Consider the following 20238-nt stretch of genomic DNA (forward strand, 5'->3'; position numbering starts at 1 on the left):
TGGACCGAGTAACAGAGTTATTAATCCAAGTAATGAACTTGGAGTTATCAGTCTCCCAAGCATAAATCAACAAATCAAAATTCTCATTTTAAGGCACTGAGGGTTTTGCTTTAGTCCCAGTGACATAGCCCCACATATTCTTCCCACGAAGGAAGTTCTCCATAACATAACTCCAATACATATAATTCTTTCCATTTAGACGAGAACTGATTGACTGAAGAGAATCATCCTTTCCAGTCATGTTGACAATTAATAAATAACCATAATAGCAGTATAGCAATCTAAGAATGTAAGGAGTAACAAACCAGTGGAAGCAATCAATCGGACAACGAATCAACAGAGACAACGAATCAACAACAACAACGAAACAACACATCAACAACGAATACTAGCTACATAAACAACGAATCAACTGCTACAACAACAACGAATCAACGGCTCTGCCCCAAACCCCGGACTGGGGCACACTGCCCCCCGTAACCCCCAAGTTCGATTCGCGCCACAGATGACTGCTACAAGGACTTCTAACAACGTATCAAACCTCCGCTCTGATACCATGATAACATTGTCATATGATTATAATAAAGAGAAATTACAAGGGTTCTCAATGGAAATCATAAAGACTACAAATAATAAAACGACATACAAATACTAGCTAGATAAAACCCTAATAGGCTAAAGACTAAAGGGCCCATAAACAATTGGGCTAATAATATATAGGCTAGCGCAGCATGCAACGCTATAACAAAGGAAATGATTGGGAATTAAAACTTAAAACCAAAACAAAAGAGATATTTGGTTTTTGATTTATTCATCATCAAACTGGATCATCGGAACATACGTCACATTTAATCTTTTTGAAGTTCTTGAAATTGAACCCAACAAAAACATTGCTTTCATTTCATTAATCGAATCGAACCAATTGATTTGCTTCATACTTAGATAACCTAGTTCATGCCCCAATTGGATCAAACCCAAAAAAATCAATTGAATATTTAACTAAAAGAAGGCTGGTTTGACTTGATAGGAAAATAGCTAATGGAAGTTTGTCTAACAATTTTTGAAATCGATGAAGGGATAGTAAACATCTAAAATCAAAACTGAAGTCACTCTAAGTTGTTAAAATCGAAATTGCAATCATTCTAGGCTTTTGAAATCAGAACTGAAATTACCGATGATTGAGCTAAATAATACATGAAGCGACAACGGAAGATCACAGAGAGAGTCTGAAGCTTATCTTCAAATAAATCGAAAGGCTAGAACAACAATCAATGTCGCCGTAGAGTAAAGCTATGCTCCAACTTCTCTTTCATCCCCACCATCACAACTACAATTGACCATCATGTTTCCTTCGACCCTTTCGCAAATGAAATTAAACGTAAAAGAGAGGACTAATTGTGGGGTGGAGGTGGCATGTATTTACTTTATTTTATTTTTAATTAAAATAATTTTAAGAAAAAAAAGTTAAAAGTAATTATAAAAGACAAATAAGTCATTTCATGTGGCTTGGGGACGAATAATGCAACTTTTAAAAACCACAAGCATCATGTTCGTAAAAATAATTTACATGAAATTGTGACCTTTGGTAAAAAAATAAGTGTTGTTATTTTATTTTGTTTTTAAAAAAGAAAATATTTATTTTCAAACTAAACAAAGTATCATAACCATACCATGTAGATCATTCCATGTGGCACCACGGTTTGGAAATACCATACTATTTGGTGTGTAGACTTTGGTGAGGTCCCCACAGCTATGAAAAACTATTGCATCCCACCTTCAAAATTGTAGCCACTAGAACACTAAATAATTAAATATATATTTATTTCATAATTTTTTTAAACTCTATATGTGACAAACAAGAAAAAATACGTCACCATTCAAGATATATCAAATCCGAATCATCAAAATCATACTTATACAACTTAGCAAACTTCAACAACTTTGATTTGTCAAATTGTACAAATGGATCACAATGGCTCAAAGCACCCATGTATTCTAGTAATTGGGTACTTGTTCACTAAATCCATCCTGATATTCTTCACTGTGTTGAAGATTTCAACCTCAAAATAAAATCTATTGGTCTTTGTGGTCGTACGGTTTCTTGCACCAACATAAATATCCTCCATTTCCAAAGTAGCAATATTGTGTGTTTGACAAAAGAGGATATTTTTGGCAAAATGCTAGCAAACCCCATGTCTCTTAAAGATTGCAATGCATCCATTGTCCTTCTAACCATCGAAGTTGCTTCTAAAATGCTAAAAAAAAATTTTGAAGCTGCTTTGATAATGTACCCGTGAGGCGTAAAATATCATACATCATATATAAGTAAAACAAGAAATCATAAGATTTAAAATATGCTAAGATTTCGAACGCTTGTTAACGGTTTGTAAATGACCCTCCATCCACTTTCACAAATTCTAAAACTACAAGAACATCTGCAATCCACTTCATTAAACTTGTGAGTGTGTTGAAATTTGAACCCCATCTTGAATCTCCCGTTCGAACAAGTGTAGTCTCTTGATTTAACTCTCTTCTAGTTTCAAGTTCACCACTACACAAGCCTTTTTGCACCCTTTCTCTTGCTTGTTCCCGTAGCAAGTCTTTTCTTTTGCACGAATCACAAACAAAATTAACCACCAATGAAATTTGTTCCAAAAAGTCACTAACACTGTCATGCTTCTTTGGTACAGCCACAACCACTAAATGATATTGGTTTGTAAAGCAATGTATATAAAAATTTATGTCATTCTCTTGTAATATCAAAGCTTTAAAACCATTGAATTCCCCTCGCATATTGCAAGCCTCATCATAACCTTGTCCTCTTATCTATTAAAAAAATTAAAAAATATTATATATAATACTACACATAAAGCGAATTAAATTAAATTGAAATAAAAAAAGTTACCAGACTAAAACTCAACTTGTTTCTTGTAAGTACTTCATTTATGGTGTTTTTTAGTGTCAAAGAGGATGTATCCTTCACATACACAATGCCTATAAATCTTTCTTTCACAAATCCAAGACTATCAACATATCGCAAAACAATATCCATTTGTTCCTTTCTCGAGACACCACTAGATTCATCGACCAATAAAGCAAATACATCTACACCAATCTCTTGGCGAATACTCAAAAGGACTTCTTCTGCAAAACATTGTACAAGTCCTTTTGAATTTTAGGGGAAATAAGTTTATTGTTCTCAGGAGCATTTTCTAAAGTATTGTTTAAAATATCTTCAGTCTCCCGAATGGCTTTTAACACTTCAATGTAAAGCCCTCTATTTTCCAAGTTATCCGACTCATCATGACCAAAAAACAGTAAACTGGTTTTGAATAAAAGTCTGACCACAATAATAGAAACACGTAATCGATCTTTATATCTATGGTCCTCTACTTCGGTTTTCCTCCTCAAGACTACATTAATAGCTTGGTTTTCTCTCAATAAAAATTCACAGTTTTCTCTTGCTTTGTTGTGCAAACTATCAACACTACCCACATTAGTCCAAAATGCATCTTTTTTATTCCAAGTATCAAAACCTTGGGAAACAAATGCATCTCTCCCTCCTCTTTGATTCATGACATCTCCAAACACATAACAATATAAGCAATATGCTCTATTCTTTTTCACACTATATTCTAACCAATCAAAATCATCAAACCATGACGGAACAAATCTTCTTTGACAAGTTCCTTGAAGCAAATAGGCTCTTCTTACATCATCTCTTACATTTGATTTGTAACTTGTAATCTTTGGCCTATTCGTTAGGTCCTTTGGAAGATCTTTCAAATCAACATTATCATTAGGTTCATTAGAGCATGGTGTTTATGGAATTGTATTAGAAACCGAAGAGGTTGATTAATTGGTGATTGGTGTTTGTGGGGTTGCATTAGAATTAGAAACGAAAGGGATTGATTGATTGGTGTTTGGTGTTTGGGAACATCCTTCACCACTTTCATTAGGATTAGATCTTGGTCTTTTGGTAAAAAAAAACCACTTACTTTAACCTATAAAAACATAAAAATTTAACCTAATCAAAAAATAACTTCAATAAAACATAGAATTTTCACCTAATACCTAATCAAACAATAACATGTAAACCTAAAGCATAGCAATTTAACATATCAAACCATCAATTCAATAAAAATCATAGAAATTACAACTATTCAAACAATAATTTTTATAATAACATAGCAATTTTACCAAATCATCCAAATATCCAATAACTTTATAGCAATTTTAACCTATAAATGATAGCAATTTTAAATTTTTCTTAGCAATTACAACTATAAATTCGAAAACCATAGAAATTTAGGAATACTTACTTGCTTCATTAGGGTTTGGACCTTGGATTGAAGTTTTTTTGCACTTGGAAGTTGGAAATCGATTTTTGCACTTGGAAATTGTGGATTATCGGTCGAACACGAAGAAGAAGATTAGAAGAAGTCGTCGATTGTTGAATGTGAGGATGGACAGAAGGAAAATAAACGAGGATGCACGTTTTTTTTCTTTTTATTGATTCAAGGAATTGAGACTTGGACTCTTTGACCCAATTGGACAATTGAATAATTGTTTAATTTGGGCTATTTTCTCCTATTCTTTTTTTTTAGGCTAATATTAGGTGGATTAAAATAAAAATGTGTTTATGCTACTAATTATTGGGGATTAATTGATCCAATGTCTTTACATTATTTTTAAGTAGTTGCCATTTTTTAGTAGTTGCCGGTTTTTTTTATGTAGTGGCACAAGAGGTAAAAAAAATCGAAAATTTTTCTACTGTCTGCCGGAAAAGCAGGTGTTGCCGGTGCAACCCTATGCCCCTCATCAAATTAGCCACTGCATTAAGCGTATAAAGAGATAGTCTAAAAATAAAAGTTAGAATTAGCCAAAACAATTTAAATGAAAATTCTGGTATTCGCCGACACCTTCACATGGGTATGAAGGTCGTCGAAAGTAGAGCTTGTATGGCAATTGTTAATTCTGTGTCGAACACAGTCAACCAAGTCAACCCGACTAGTATTAGGATTTTAGGATAAACGTTATGTTCCTAATGTTCAGAATGTAAAACTTACAAATATTAATACAAAGTATGTTGCTTTTCATCAATTATTCAATAACAGTCCTACTTAGGATTAAAAATGCGAAAATTGGATAATTCAAGTATGTATTATTTCGATATAAATAATATTTATAAAACCATGTGCAAATACTTTTGATAATATTATGGTTTATGATAATTTGAAATTTTTATGATACAAAATTTAGTAATTTGACATTATTTTACCACACTTTTTATAAAATTATCATCCCTTTTATAAAAATGCCAACAGTTTTATTAAAAAATAATAGAAAAATAAAAATAATAAATACAAGAGTTGACTTTACCATAACTTGTCTCATCCTTTCCAACAAAGTTTTGACCAATTCACAATCATAAATGCCACCCTAACCCACCCCACCCTTCTCCCCTCTCTTTTTAAATCTGGTCGAAGAGGCCCACACCCACACCATCATCTTCATTTTCATCTCTTTCTCTCAAGAAAAAGCTCCAATCCTCCATAGATTGATCCCTTCAAGTTGGTTATTAAGATTTTCGTAAGTATTCCCTCCATAATCTAGTGTTTCTACTCACTAATATACTAGTTTCGATCAATTCACACACATTATCATGTGTTATTAACCATAAGGTTTCCAAATCTCCAAGTATTCTTCAACCATCTTCAAGTTTTCTAAGATTAAGGATCTTCATTTTCATCTCTTTTTCCAACCATAAACACACTCAAGGTGAGTTGATACCCCTTATTTTTCTACATTTTAATGTTTTAGGAGGGGGGGGGGGGGGATACAAGTAAACCTTGTGTAACAACTAAAGTTGTTATGCATGCTTCATCTCAATGTTGTGTACAAAGTATTATTTGCATGAAATGTGGTATTTCTTAGTTACTTGAACATTTATATGTGGTATGTTGGTTTGAAATGCAAAACTAAGAAGACAAGTATAAACATGTTTTATGCTTCTTAAGAAAGTGTTATAACCATAAAAGATAAACATTAGAGTTTTTATGAACAAAATATGGTTTCTAGCAAAAATGGTTATAACCAAGTTATTACACCATTTTGAGGCATATAAACTAAAATACATTATTTGGGTCATCTATCTTGAAACTAGTCAAAAATATCAAAGACTTAGTTTTACAAAAAGAAAAACTTAAAATCTATTATTTTATGTAAAAGTGGGTTTTATCCAAAAATGGTCATAACTAGGTTATGACACAATTTTATTGGGTTTTATCCAAAAATATGTTGCTTCGTACACATACAATTAACTTAACTTAATTACTCCAAAAGGGGTAAAATAAGTTTTATAAAGTTATATCTCACTATTTACCGGTTAATGTCGACAAGAAAGCCAAAAACTAGTAAAATGACTATATCATAGTAAATGTTCTTATACTTGTGTTAGATGTAAAATATATGATATTATCTTTTAAAACATCTAAATGAAACGACGTAAATTTTAAAACCAATTTTTCATTTTTGTAAACATCAAAAACATCGATTAATATTTCAAATTCAAACGTGAAAAATATTGTCACAACAAAATACATCCCAATGATCATAAAATAGTTTTTCCCCGACAATGTGTACGATCACGTCGGCGCCTTCCCACGGTCCTCGCTAGTACCTGAAACACATAACACAACAACTGTAAGCATAAATGCTTAGTGAGTTCCCCAAAATACAACTTACGCACATATGCCTTTCCAGGCCCTGACCTTCCGGTCCATGTGTCTCAAGGGACTTCCGTCCCGACTAGGTAAACCTTCCGGTCCTACCCACGTCAACCTTACGGTCCACATCACAACGCCTTCCGGCCCATAACATATTCGCCTTCCGGCCCATAACCTAATGCCTTCTGGCCCATATCAAGCACATCATACATGGCACATATAACGATTAACTTATCAAACATAATACATATATCTCATATCATATCCGACCTTCCGGTCACACAGTCACACCCTTCCGGATACAGTATAGTGAGAAGACTCACCTCGTGGAAAGTTTAAGATCTCGCGTCCTCGCTATCACCGAATCCCAATGACGACTCTACCTCGCCTAAACATAAAAATATAATTTAATACTCAAAGATTTCCACCACTAAAACTTTACCCCCTTTATCATCATTCCTCAGAGGGTAAAAGACCATTTTACCCTTCCTTGACCTAAAGTCCTCATGTTGACCAAAACCCTAAAAGTCAACAAAAGTCAACCCTGAGAGTACGCGGGGCGTACTGCTAGATGTACGCGGGGCGTACATCGCAAATCCCCTGGATCGGGGTCTCCACCCAGTACGCTGCGCGTACTGGAAGTTACGCCCATCGTAACCATCAGAATCCAACACTCTTCATTTCTGGTCTTAATCGATTAAGCCATTACTCCAACTTCTAGATCCGACTCTTTTAGTGTGTCTAAACCCATAAAGTCGAGACCTTTAAGCCTTGGTATGGCTGTAAAGGCTCCAACATCACATAACAACATTCTAATCCAACTCAAGGACCTAGATCTCATGCATGGTGCAATATCCACGTCCAAGATGCCATTTTTATGAGTCTATAACTCCAATAGATCAGAAATATGAAGTATCTAAGCTTATGGAGGCCATTTGCACAAAAAGTCTCCACCTTTGGGACTTAAACCCTAGAAAATGATACCTTAAGCATATAACATGAACCAAGTGACAAGATCCGAACTTTTTACCTGATAATAAAGCTTTAACCCTTACAAAGCTCAGATCTACACTTGAGCACCACTTCTAGCCTTTCCAATGAGCTCTTCTTCTCCTTTGCAACCTTGGAATGGCACCACCAAGCTTAGAATACACACACAATGGCTAAAGAATGAATGCACACACTTTTTAGGGTTTCACTCTGAGGGATGGTAGTTGAGAACTCCAGCCACACATTCCTTTTATAGCCCTCCAAAGGAAATTAGGGTTTTAGATTTGTATAAGTTACGCCGGGCGTAACCTTGGGTACGCCCCGCATACCTGAGGGTGAACGCATCCAAAATGAGGCGCGCGAGTACGCGCAACGTGCACCTTGTACGCCCAGCGTACTCGCCTACCATGAAAACCCAAAATTAACAACTTAACCAAGATGCAAGGCCAAAAGAAGAATACCTGGATATCGGGCTGTTACACTAAACATGTTAACTTATATATATATATATATATATATATATATATATATATATATATATATATATATATATATATATATATATATATATCCGGTAAGAAATTTTTTTTTGTAGGAAGGTAAAAAGTTTTTTTTCTACATAGTTTTTTGACGAACAAAAAAAAATGAATCACTAGATGATTCATTTGTAAGATAATTCACAAGAAAAAATTCTCAAAAAAACATCTTTATGATTCTTTTTTAAGTAAATTAAGAAAAAATTCACTTTTATGACAATTTTAGTGAATAACAACAAAATCATTATATAAATGAATCATCTAAATGTTTTTTTGAGAATTTTTTCTTGTGAATCATCTTACAAATGAATCATCTAATGATTCATTTTGTTTGTTCGTGAAAAAAATATGTAGAAAAAAAACTTCTTACCATCCCACCAAAAATTTCCTTCTTATTTGATCTTGACTCTATATATATATATATATATATATATATATATATATATATATATATATATATATATATATATATATATATATATAGATCCGGTAAAAAAAAATTTGATAGGAAGGTAAGAAGTTTTTTTTTTCTACATATTTTTTTGACGAACAAAATAAATGAATCACTAGATAATTCATTTATAAGATGATTCATAAGAAAAAATTCCCAAAAAAAAAACATCTTTATGATTCATTTTTAAGTAAATTACGAAAAATTTCATTTTTATGATAATTTTAGTGAATAATAACAAAATCATTGTATAAATGAATCATCGAGATGTTTTTTTGAGAATTTTTTCTTGTGAATCATCTTACAAATGAATCATCTAATGATTCATTTTGTTTGTTCTCGAAAAAAATATGTAAAAAAAAAACTTCTTACCTTCCTACCAAAAATTTCCTTCTTATTTGATCTATGGTTTAGGGTAATTTGCACGTTTGGTCCCTAACTTATTTTTTTAACTCGGAAAGTCCCTACTGTTTGTTTTTGTTACACGCTTGGTCCCTATCTTACCTAAAAAAACTATTTTGCGCTTGATTTTTTAATTTATTTAAATAAACATACTCTCAACCCCACTCCACTCACCTTACCCTACCTATCCCATCATCTTTCCCTAATCAAATAATAGTCTTTTTAGGTAAAATAGGGACCAAACGCGTAACAAAAACAAATAGAAGGGACCAAACACGTAACAAAAACAAACGTAAGGACCTTCCGAGTTAAAAAAGTAAGTTAGGGACCAAACGTGCAAATTACCCAAACCATAGGGACCATTCGTGTAATTTACTCATATATATATATATATATATATATATATATATATATATATATATATATATATATATATATATATATGGACACAACAAAACATTTATAATAAACTATAATACGTATAGTTTATGGTTATGGACACTATTTTACCGTTTTGGGATACAATACAACTAATTATTTAAAAGGTATAATTATTTTACACTATGTATTTACTATGGAAAGACAATATTGTCACTTACAAATGGGCTTTTCATTACACTATATGCAAACCTATGGATACAATTTTGCCAGACATAGTCTTCACCGTACCTACCAGAGTACACACTAAAGTCTTGAATTTCAACTAGAATATCGGTAAGAAAGCGTGACACTTGTGTATAGATATATTCGGGACTAAAAATCCCGCACCTAAGCTTCTAGCTACAGTTAGACCGGCAGGTCTGGGGTGACAATTGTCAAACATTCTGACGCCTAAAGAACGTCGCAGCATGCCAACTAGTTTTAGCATGGTTGTAATAACTCACATGGGGTATTAACAATAATACATTTGGTTTACGGGGCCAACATATGTTCAAATGGTTTTATATAATAATAAAACTACCTAATACTATTTTCAAGTACAACGATACTTATACATTTTTTGTCTTAGGGTTCTAAGACTGCAACTCATTTTTAAGAAATATCGGATTTTCTGGAAACATACAATATCATTTTACAACGAAAAAGTTACAAAATTTTCTCATACCAAACTCTTATGAACTCATCAACTTAATTGTTGACACTTTTTCAAAACCTACTTGTATTCTCTGGGAATCGTTAAGCAAGTAACCACAAGATTTTGAGGATGGAACGCTACGGCGTCACACTATTCACTTTTTTCATAATGTAATTGGTATTGAAACAAACAGTATTTAGATACAATGTAATTTTCCCAATTATAATTATGATAGTTGTGTTGCTTTGATCACTATTATTCAATTTTTTGTTATATTGTTCATGAAGTCATCCACCCTCAGAAGTTTCTGCCATTCTGGTTTGGGGGTGTGACAGATTGGTATCAAAACATTGTTTATAGTGAACTAAATATATCAAACCACGAAAGATATACAACTATAAATACAATGGGACTAAAATACTCTAACTAAAAAGTATACTTTTAAAATATAACTTTGATCATATAAAAGTATAAGTACCTACATACATACTAGATCTGTGTCATAACAAGAACCATATAAAAGTATTAAGATAAGTTGAACACTACGACTAAGCGTAGATAGTTATGTAATCATATCTAGGATAAATATAGCCTGATCAACTATATTTATGCAATATGTGACTAACATGTGTTTAGGAATAGTCGTAGTGAACAACGAGTCTAAAACTTACCAACAAAGAAACTCTAGAATCAAACATGAAGTTTAAAATACTATAGGAGTATTTTATGATACTATAGAACCGTACACCTAGACTTCTTATGTGTCTCTTATACCTATATCCTTACACAGTCGACATGGCAGGTTCTCATTTTCCAGGAGACCCTTACTTTCCCAACCAGGTAAAAGACGGTTGGATTGAGGAAGACCCCGAAGAGGATCCTGAGGAGGATCCAAAAGAGATGAGATTGAAGAAGACCCCGAATAGGATCCCGATAAGGACCTAGAGGAGGAGGACGACAAGGAGAACTCTAACGCAGAGTCCGAGGTCTATGATCCAACCCATGTCGTCCGCGATCCGGCACCTGGACCAGGCTTCCAAGTCCCACCACCACATTGGGCAGGGGATTTACAGAGGTAGATCCATCAACAGGTCCAACGCTCTCCTTATGGCATGAAGCGAGGCTTCCACAACCTCAACCACGGAGGTCCAACAGACAGGGATCTCCCTGTCATGATCTATCAGATCACATGCCTTGGCGAGCGGGCGAGGGCATCCTCTAGACAGATCCTAGATATAGGTGCCACCGCCGAGGTTACTGCCACCTGGTTATGATGATTAGACGAGGAGCACGACCAGGCCCACGAGATTATTGATGGTTTCCAGGAGGATATCACGACCGCATGAGCGGAGACCAGGGAGTACAAAGAGAGGCACGTTGCCCTTGAATAGAGGGTGATCGATGTTGAGCGCCGAGTGGAGGAGATACAGTCTTTCATGACTACATTCAGTGGACCACAGGAGACCGCACACCTCTAGTAGAGCTTATACTACTCACCTTTTGTTATAGATTACGTTTTATGAGTAAGCGTTGGTGCTACTCCTTCTTGTACGTAGGTTTGACCCTATAAATAAGTGATTACACTATTCAAGAGGTCGTTATGCTGTCAATTTTTTTTTGTAGACCTTCTTAAAATTTAATCTACTCCAAAACCTTGCACTAATATATGTTATCAATGAAATTGGCATGCATTTTATTTCATTGGGTATTGCTATTAAATTCGTAAATTATTATACAATTATTTACCTATAATCGTAAATTTCTATTTGTGAATTGCTTACGAGTTACAATAAAGGCGTATATAATACCCACATAACTGAGACATTCTATTTCGATAATACCCGATTCATGACCATTATCGAGGACTTACCATCATTACACATTTAAAACTTTATGGTAGAAGGATGCCACCATGAAGAATCAATAGATGTGTAACCAACACATCAACAACCCCACCGCCACCACCTCCATAGATGGACTCCTCCGTTTTCCAAGCCACTATGACAACCACAGTGAAGGACGCCATGGCACAAATCAGCAGTAACGACAAGAATGGCATCGGTAATGGGGGCGGGAAGGGGACCAAAAGCTCCAATCTTGGTGAAAGAAAAGGTCACCAGCAAATGTGCTCCTACAAATAATTCATGAAATGCAAGCCCAAAACCTATCATGGCGACGGCGGTGTCGTCCCTTTGACAAGATGGTTTGAGAAAACCGAGTCTGTATTCGAAATTTGTTCATGCACAGACGAATACAAGGTCAAATACATGGCTTGTACCTTCGTGGACTTAGCCTTATCATGGTAGAATGGCCATGTTAAAACTCTTACCCTCTCTGTGGCCAACTCCATGAGTTGGGAGGACCTGAAACTCATGATGTTGGGGGAATACTACCCAAGAAGCGAAATGTAGAAGCTGGAACAAGAGTTGTGGAACCACACCATGACGGGATCTGATATTGCCACTTACACCACCAGGTTTAACTACTTGGCAACTTTTTTCCCCGGGATGGTCACCCCAAAAGTCAAGAAATTAGAACGCTACATCTGGGGACGATCCCCTCAGATTCAAGGAATGGTCATATCCGTTGATATGTGCATATTTAGTTTGTATTAAGTATAGAGTTTTTTATTCATTTATTAGCTAAATTATTGCATTTCATGGACAAAAGGTACTTAAAAGTGTTTGAATTGTATTTTCAGTCCAAAAATGAAGCTCATAAGTAAAAGGAAGCAGGAGAAGCGGTTAGGAGCTCCGGAATTGAACAAAGAAGAAAAACACCAAAAATAACACCTACTCAGCGAGTACGGTCGACTACTCGGTGAGTCCAAGTGAAGATTCGAGAAGATAACGACTAGGGAACCCAGATACTTATCGCATACGGAGATTGTGAGATGGAATCGACGAGTCGACACCTGACTCGACGATTCGATGCGTGAATATAAAGATAACTTCTCAGATCAATGAAAAAAACTTCTATGACGATTCTGGAAAAATTAGCTGCGATTCAGAGGCTAGAGAAACCCTAGAAGATGAAGATAGAAGCTACAATTCAATCCCGAAGGAGATTTGAGGCAAATTTCATCATTCTACTTAATCTTTTGTTTTCCATTATGGTCAGACAATTAGAATTCGTTTTTATGCTGTTATTTACTTCAATCATGAGCTAAAACTCTTAACTTATGTTTGGGGATACAAACTTGAGACTATGGTTTGATTATTGGTAGGATTAACTCAATGTTGGTGATTTTTGTTATTTTAGCTTGCTAAAGAACCTTATGTGTGAATGATAACTAATTTTCTGTTAATAGGAAGGTAATTAAATAGCATCAACATCGTTTGATTATCAACCTCATATACCATGTGACTACTTTGTTATATGTCTAGGATTAATGAACATGAAACTAGAATTAATAAGAAAATTAAGTAAATCCACGTGCAAGCTTGTGTGATGACCATCAAAAAGAAGTTAATTAAAAGCCAAATTGGTTAACTATTGTATGTCTAAAGTAATCCGAATAATTAATCTAGTGAACCAAATTGAATTAGACAACTGATTACTATTTAAGTTAGTTTATTTACTAAGGATTAGTGTAGTGAATGCGAACCTAGTCACTTGAATCGGTAAACAAAAGAGTTAATCCATTGCACTATTACCTTGAAATCAACCATAGGATCAATTGAGTTGAACTAAACAGAAGTTCCTTCGTATTATTGAATCTAAGTAATTCTTTGTTATTCTAGTTTTTAGATTGAGTAATAGTTAGTAAGTGTCTAGTCTTGTAAAAACTAGAGAAAACCCTCTACTTATTAATCAATGTAGATAGAATTAGTTTTTTGTTTTAATTTCTCCTTCCCTGTGTTTGATACCCTACTTATTTGACTATACCACAATTGATAGGTTCACTGCCTTTGTGTGTTTATTTTAGGGTTAATACCATAAAAGCCATAAGTTTTACACCATAATTCTAAATTAGCCCTAAATGGATTTTTTTGTGTCTAATTAGCCATTATGTATGTGTTGACTTTTGCCTCAAACCCTGTTAGCCGGTTTCCCCGGTTTCAGCCGGTTACCCCTTTACAAATAAGGGTTTTACCGTTAGAAACCCATCTTCCATCTCCTACTTCTACATTCTCCGACTTCTTCTTCCACGCATCTAACTTCTTCATGGCTAGTTCATCTACAGGGTCTACAGGGTCAATGAATTCAGGATTTCAAAATGTTAATGTCAATTTCAGGAACAGAAACAACCCCATAGTTTTGTGTCATTGTGGTGTTGAGGCTAGCTTCTCAATTTCATGGACGGACAAGAATCCTGGAAGAAAATTTAGGGGATGCACCAACTCCAAGGTATGTTCTTCACTCTTTGATCCAGTATAGAGTTTTCTTATGGGACTAAGGGCAAATTTGTCGTAAAAATGTGTAGTATAAAGTTTTCGAATGGGACTAAGGGAAAATCTATCATAAAAATGTGCACATTTGTTCTTCACTCTTTAATCAAGTATAGAGTTTTGTTATGGGACTAAGGGCAAATTTGTCATAAAAATGTGTAGTATAAAGTTTTGTTATGGGACTAAGGGCAAATCTATCATAAAAATGTGCAGGATCCTTCCAGGTATTGTAAGTTCTTCATGTGGTTGGACCCACCTTTGCCTAGTGAAGATTACAAAAACCTCATGTACCAAATGCATTTAGCTCTGGTTGGGATGGTTGACGGCAATGCTCAGTTGGAACAGGTGAATGCGGATCAAAATAGGAGGTTGATGTTGATGATGAAGCTTATGTTTATCATGGTCATGCTATTTGCAGTGATGTTGATAACAGGGACTGTATTGCTGGTGAGACTATAGGAAGTTAGGAAGTTAAGTTTAGTCTTTTTATGAAGTTGTTGGTTAGGTGAAATTGTATTAGATGCTTATTTTGGCACAGTTGTAATAGCATCTGAAAACATTTTGATGGTTGTAATATGGATACCCTTGTAATACATAGTCCTACGGGACAATTAATATGAAAAGCATTAACCAAAAATTGACAATTTACTATCCATTACAAACTGACATAGAAATTTGAACTTACTACAAACCACAATCTTTATAAACATAATAGCCAAATACATACATGGAGGGTAACAATCAGAACCAAACTTCCAATTTTACAATAATGTTTACAAGCCAAAAGACGATTTCCCAAAATGACAATGTTACTACAATTTACAGTAAAAAGATAACATGTTGTCAACAAATTGGAAGCTTGTTACCAAAAGATGCTTTCACAAAAAAGGGCTATCAAAAGATTTATGCCCAATTAACCCCCCGTCCATAACAACATCAGTCCAATGTAAGTGCTTTCTCAATTGTTGAACCACCTCCATCTGGATCATGCACTGCTTTTTTCAACTTAATCTTGATAATTCTTTCTGAGGGCTTCCTTTTTTTTTTTTACCAACGGATCTTGTGTTTCTTGACTGGTCTCTTCATCAACTATACTCTCAGCCAACATCTCCTTCCTCTCTTTTGTCAACTGTGAATAAGAAATTAACATAAACATATTATCATATAATGTTCAAGAAAATTGTGTTAATAATTAAATTTATAACTACACACCTTATTAAAAGCTTCAACAATTTCCCCATGATCATATCTAGATGCCTGCAGATCTTTAATAGTTTCAAAATCTTCATGGTCAACACCTGCCACATTTTGACTTATACTACCATGCACAACCCCTATTCTCCCTACATATTTGATCTTACCTCCCCTCCTTGCCATCATCTTCATTCTCTTCAAAGGAGAAATTGACTGATCAACATCTATCATCTTACCTGCTTCTTTTGATGTGCCCTCAATAGCTTTCATCTTTCCCTCACTTGCTTCTTTTGATGTGTGATCAACAACTTTATTATGTCCCTTATTTACTTCTTTTGATGTGTCCTCAACAACTTTCTTCTTTCCCTTATCTACTTTCCTTGGTGTCTTTGCAATGTTCACAGCTAAATTCCCTCCTCCATCTCCCTTTAGTCTACCATTTTTCCTTTAAGGGACAGGGTCACTTGGACCTTCTCCATTCTTACAAGACAGCTTATTATGACCAAGTTCCCTACATTTCCCACACCTAACAGTCCTGCTAACCTTTACCTTTTGAGTAGGGAACTTAGAATCCTGACATTCTGAGGCATGTCTTCTTCTCTTTGTTTTTGTCCTTCCAGGCATTCTCCTAACAAGGGGTGGTAAGGGCTTCAAATATTCAGTACAGGGCCACATATTACTTCCATTAACAGGTAAGATGTTGTCCCTGAATGTCTCTATGAACTTGTCCTTGTGGAACCAAAAGGAAACAAAATCAGTTGGATCTCTATGTGTGAAATTGATTGCAGCTTGAGCATGAACACATGGTAACCCTGATATCTCCCATAATCTGCATGAACAAGAATGAGCATCTAAATCCACCTTGTAAGCTGAATATCCATGCCTTGTCTCAAATAATGCACCTCCACTTGGTATTACTATCCAGAACCTAAAATTATAAGTAATTAGTAATGTAAATGTATAGACTTAAGATCACAATTAAAATCAAATAAGCATACCTCATATGCTTTCCAAACTCCTTAATTTTCTTTAAGGTGTTTGGGCCATAGTCACCTTTCCATTGAGAAACTATAGCAGCTTGATGATAAAACCTATTCATCAAATAAATCCTGATTTCTTCAAGCATTGTTAGAGTTTGTTTTTTTCTCATGTGAATGATCATCGAGTTAAAACACTCTGATATGTCATTCTCTATAGCCTCACAAGCATATCCATGAGAGAAAAATGCCCTACACCAACAATGTGGTTTGTTTGACATCGGCCATTCATAGCCACTGGGAGTTATGTCCTTGATTTTCTTCATTGTTGCTATAAAGTCCCCCTCCACAGTACTGTTGGCAGCTTCCCAAAACAGGTTCTTGAGCTCTAACCCAGTGTATTTCTTCCTGAAGTTTGCATAGATGTGCCTGGCACATTGTCTATGTTCAACATATGGAAGTAGTTCTGTAACAACTTGTAGTAGACCCTGGCATTGAATAAACAAAATTATTATCAATGTATAATAATTAAACAAATTTATAGTATAATTTACCTTGTATTGATCGGAAATAACCACATGACCCCTACCACAGTCAAGGTCAAGATCAGCAACTAACAGCTCAATAAACCAAGTCCAATTATCTTTTTTCTCTACATTGATCACTACCCATGCTATTGGATATACATGATTGTCTGCATCTCTTCCAATAGCAGTCAAAAAACTCCCTTGATATGACCCTTTAGGAAACAACAATCCAAACCTATCACACATCTACAACCCCTATTCCAACCATCCTTAAAAGCCTTTAAGCACACATAAAACCTTTTGAAATAGTTCATGCCACTTGCATTAGAATCTACTCCCACCTTACAAGTGCTCCCTGGGTTAGACCTGAGGATTTCTGCAGCATAGTCCCATACCTTTGCATAATGTTCTTCTAACTTACCTTCTATCATCTCTCTTGCCTTTGTCCTAACCCTGTGACATTGCCCCTTGGATACATTTTGAAACAACCCAAAAATACGACCCAAAAATTTTCGTTTTTAATACCATCAAAACTATAATCAGAGTATCATATAAATAAACCATGCGTGATATGCCTCAAAATATAATAAAGTACTGTGCGGAAACTGTAACATACTATATCCAAAAACAACAACTAAATCAAATCCAGACTAAAGCTGAAACGGTGGTGTGTGCGATGCCGTCATCCAGAGCTCTTCCCTTTGCTTGCGGAAGTACCTGAAACCAAAACTGAAACTGTAAGCACGAAGCTTAGTGAGCTCCCCCAACTTACCACATACCATACAACAACATATAAACACATATTGGGCCTTGCCCACTGCATCGGGCCGGGCCCGGAAACTGCATCGGACCGAAGTCCGGAACTGACTGGGACCTTGTCCCCTGCATCGGACCGAAGTCCGGAACTAACTGCATCGGACCGAAGTCCGGAACTGACTGCATCGGACCGAAGTCCGGAACTACTGCATCGGACCGAGGTCCGGAACTGACTGGGACCGTGTCCCCTGCATCGGATCGAGGTCCGGGACTGACTGCACATAGCATAGCATATCATAACAATTTATACTGCATACTGCATCGGGCCATGGCCCGGAACATAAACACATACACATAGCACATAAAACATGTCTGAACCACGAAGGCATCAAACATACTAACTACTACACCGGACCGAAGTCCGGGACTACTGCTAACTGAACGGGCCGGCATTGTGGCCTTAGACCCGTCCCTACTGGAAGGAAACTCACCTCGTAAGCTAGCGGATGAGTGTGCGGCTCGGAAAGCTAACGGCTACTGCTCCTGAATCTCCTCGGCTACAAATCCATAAACACACTCAATCAATCACTAGCACTACACTCAGGGTAAAATGACTCTTTTACCCTTGGTCAAAATTGACTTACTCAGGGCTGACTCGCCGAGTCGGGATATCCGACTCGCCGAGTCCTAGACTCTCCGCTCAACTCTTTCATGCTGTTACTCGTCGAGTGTGGCATCGACTCGACGAGTACCCTCTGGATCCAAGAACTCAGATGATCTTCATCCGACTCGCCGAGTCAGATGAACAGACTCGACGAGTTGTTCTTAATCCTCAAGGAGATTGCCTTGGACTCGCCGAGTTGTATGAACAAACTCGCCGAGTCCCTCCATCACTGAGTCTACTCTTAACTCGCTGAGTCCACTCCCTAACTCACCTCGTCCACTCGACACTGAAGAAACTAAAGAACTCGGGACTCGCGACCTGACTCGTCGAGTCGTTCTTCCGACTCGGCGAGTCGCCGCCATGCAACATATTTTTACTCGATTTCTCTTGAATCCAACACATGCAAATGATAGATCTAGGTCCATTAAGCTGTTTTACCACGTAAAGTTTCCAACTTTACGTGCACAACCACATGAATGAGGGAAATAAGACTAAAATATGCACAATAAGGGTAGATCCATGGCTAATAAGCAATGTAACTCCAAAAAGACAGTGGATCTGGACTCTACAACACTCCAACACTCAGATCCAAAGGTATTTTGGCTTAATAACACATTCAAGCAAGCATAAAGCTTGGAACAAGCATCAAATAGCCCTTAAAAGAGCTCTAATGGAAGTTTAAGCATGAAACCAGAAGAGAACTCCGAAAATACCTCAATAAGTTCACACTTGATCTTGGATCTTGGCACTAGAACTCGTTTCCTTGCTTCCTTCTTCTTCTCCTTCTTCACCCCTTCACAAAATGGAACAAGATCACTTATAAGCTCACAAGAGGGAGGTTTAGGGTTTCTCACAGTGCTCTCAGGGGGAAAGTGACGAGATGGAGGCTATAATGGGGGTTTAAATAGTGAGCAAACCCGGGGAGTTAGGGTTTCACCCAGACGGACGGACTCGCCGAGTCCAGGGCATGGACTCGCCGAGTCGCCGGCTCCTGCGTGCACAAGATGCGCGACCCGACTCGGCGAGTCAGGCTAGAACTCGCCGAGTCCCTCTTGAAAACTTAGCCCAATTCAAATTAATTAACATACCGGAAACGGGTCGTTACAATTCTCCCCCACTTGTTTCAGACTTCGTCCTCGAAGTCTGCTACAGCTGGATCTGCGAATAACTCCGGGTAGTGCGTTCTCATTTCTTCTTCAGCCTCCCATGTCCATTCAGACCCCTTCCGATGCTGCCACTGCACCTTTACCAGCTGAATTACCTTGTTCCTCAAGGTCTTGGTCTTCCGTTCCAAAATTGCTATCGGCTTCTCGATATAATTCAAGCCGCTATCGACCTGGATATCCTCCAAGGGAACGACCGCTGTCTCGTCCACTAAACACTTCCTCAACTGCGACACATGGAAGGTGTTGTGTATCAAACTGAGCTCCTCAGGAAGATCTAACCGGTAAGCAACCCGACCCACCCGGGCCAAAACCCTGAAAGGACCAATAAATCTGGGGCCCAATTTGCCCCTCTTCCGGAACCTGATGACACCTTTCCAAGGT

At 36.5% G+C, this 20238-nt stretch overlaps 1 protein-coding gene across 1 annotated transcript; it reads right to left on the reverse strand.

The window, feature by feature from the left end:
• Positions 1-2376: 2376 nt before the first annotated feature.
• LOC145010609 (uncharacterized) lies at positions 2377-12208 on the reverse strand. The gene is made up of 5 exons (XM_078969131.1): positions 12119-12208; positions 3992-4004; positions 3161-3779; positions 2906-3074; positions 2377-2826 (listed from the first exon to the last, which is right to left on the reverse strand). The coding sequence occupies exons 1-5, from the start codon at positions 12206-12208 to the stop codon at positions 2377-2379; spliced, it is 1341 nt and encodes a 446-aa protein (XP_078825257.1).
• Between the last annotated feature and the right edge of the window lie 8030 nt (positions 12209-20238).

The sequence above is a fragment of the Lactuca saligna genome, chromosome 8 (genome assembly GCF_052625555.1).
Source record: "Lactuca saligna cultivar CGN05327 chromosome 8, ASM5262555v1, whole genome shotgun sequence".
Lineage (NCBI taxonomy): Eukaryota > Viridiplantae > Streptophyta > Magnoliopsida > Asterales > Asteraceae > Lactuca > Lactuca saligna.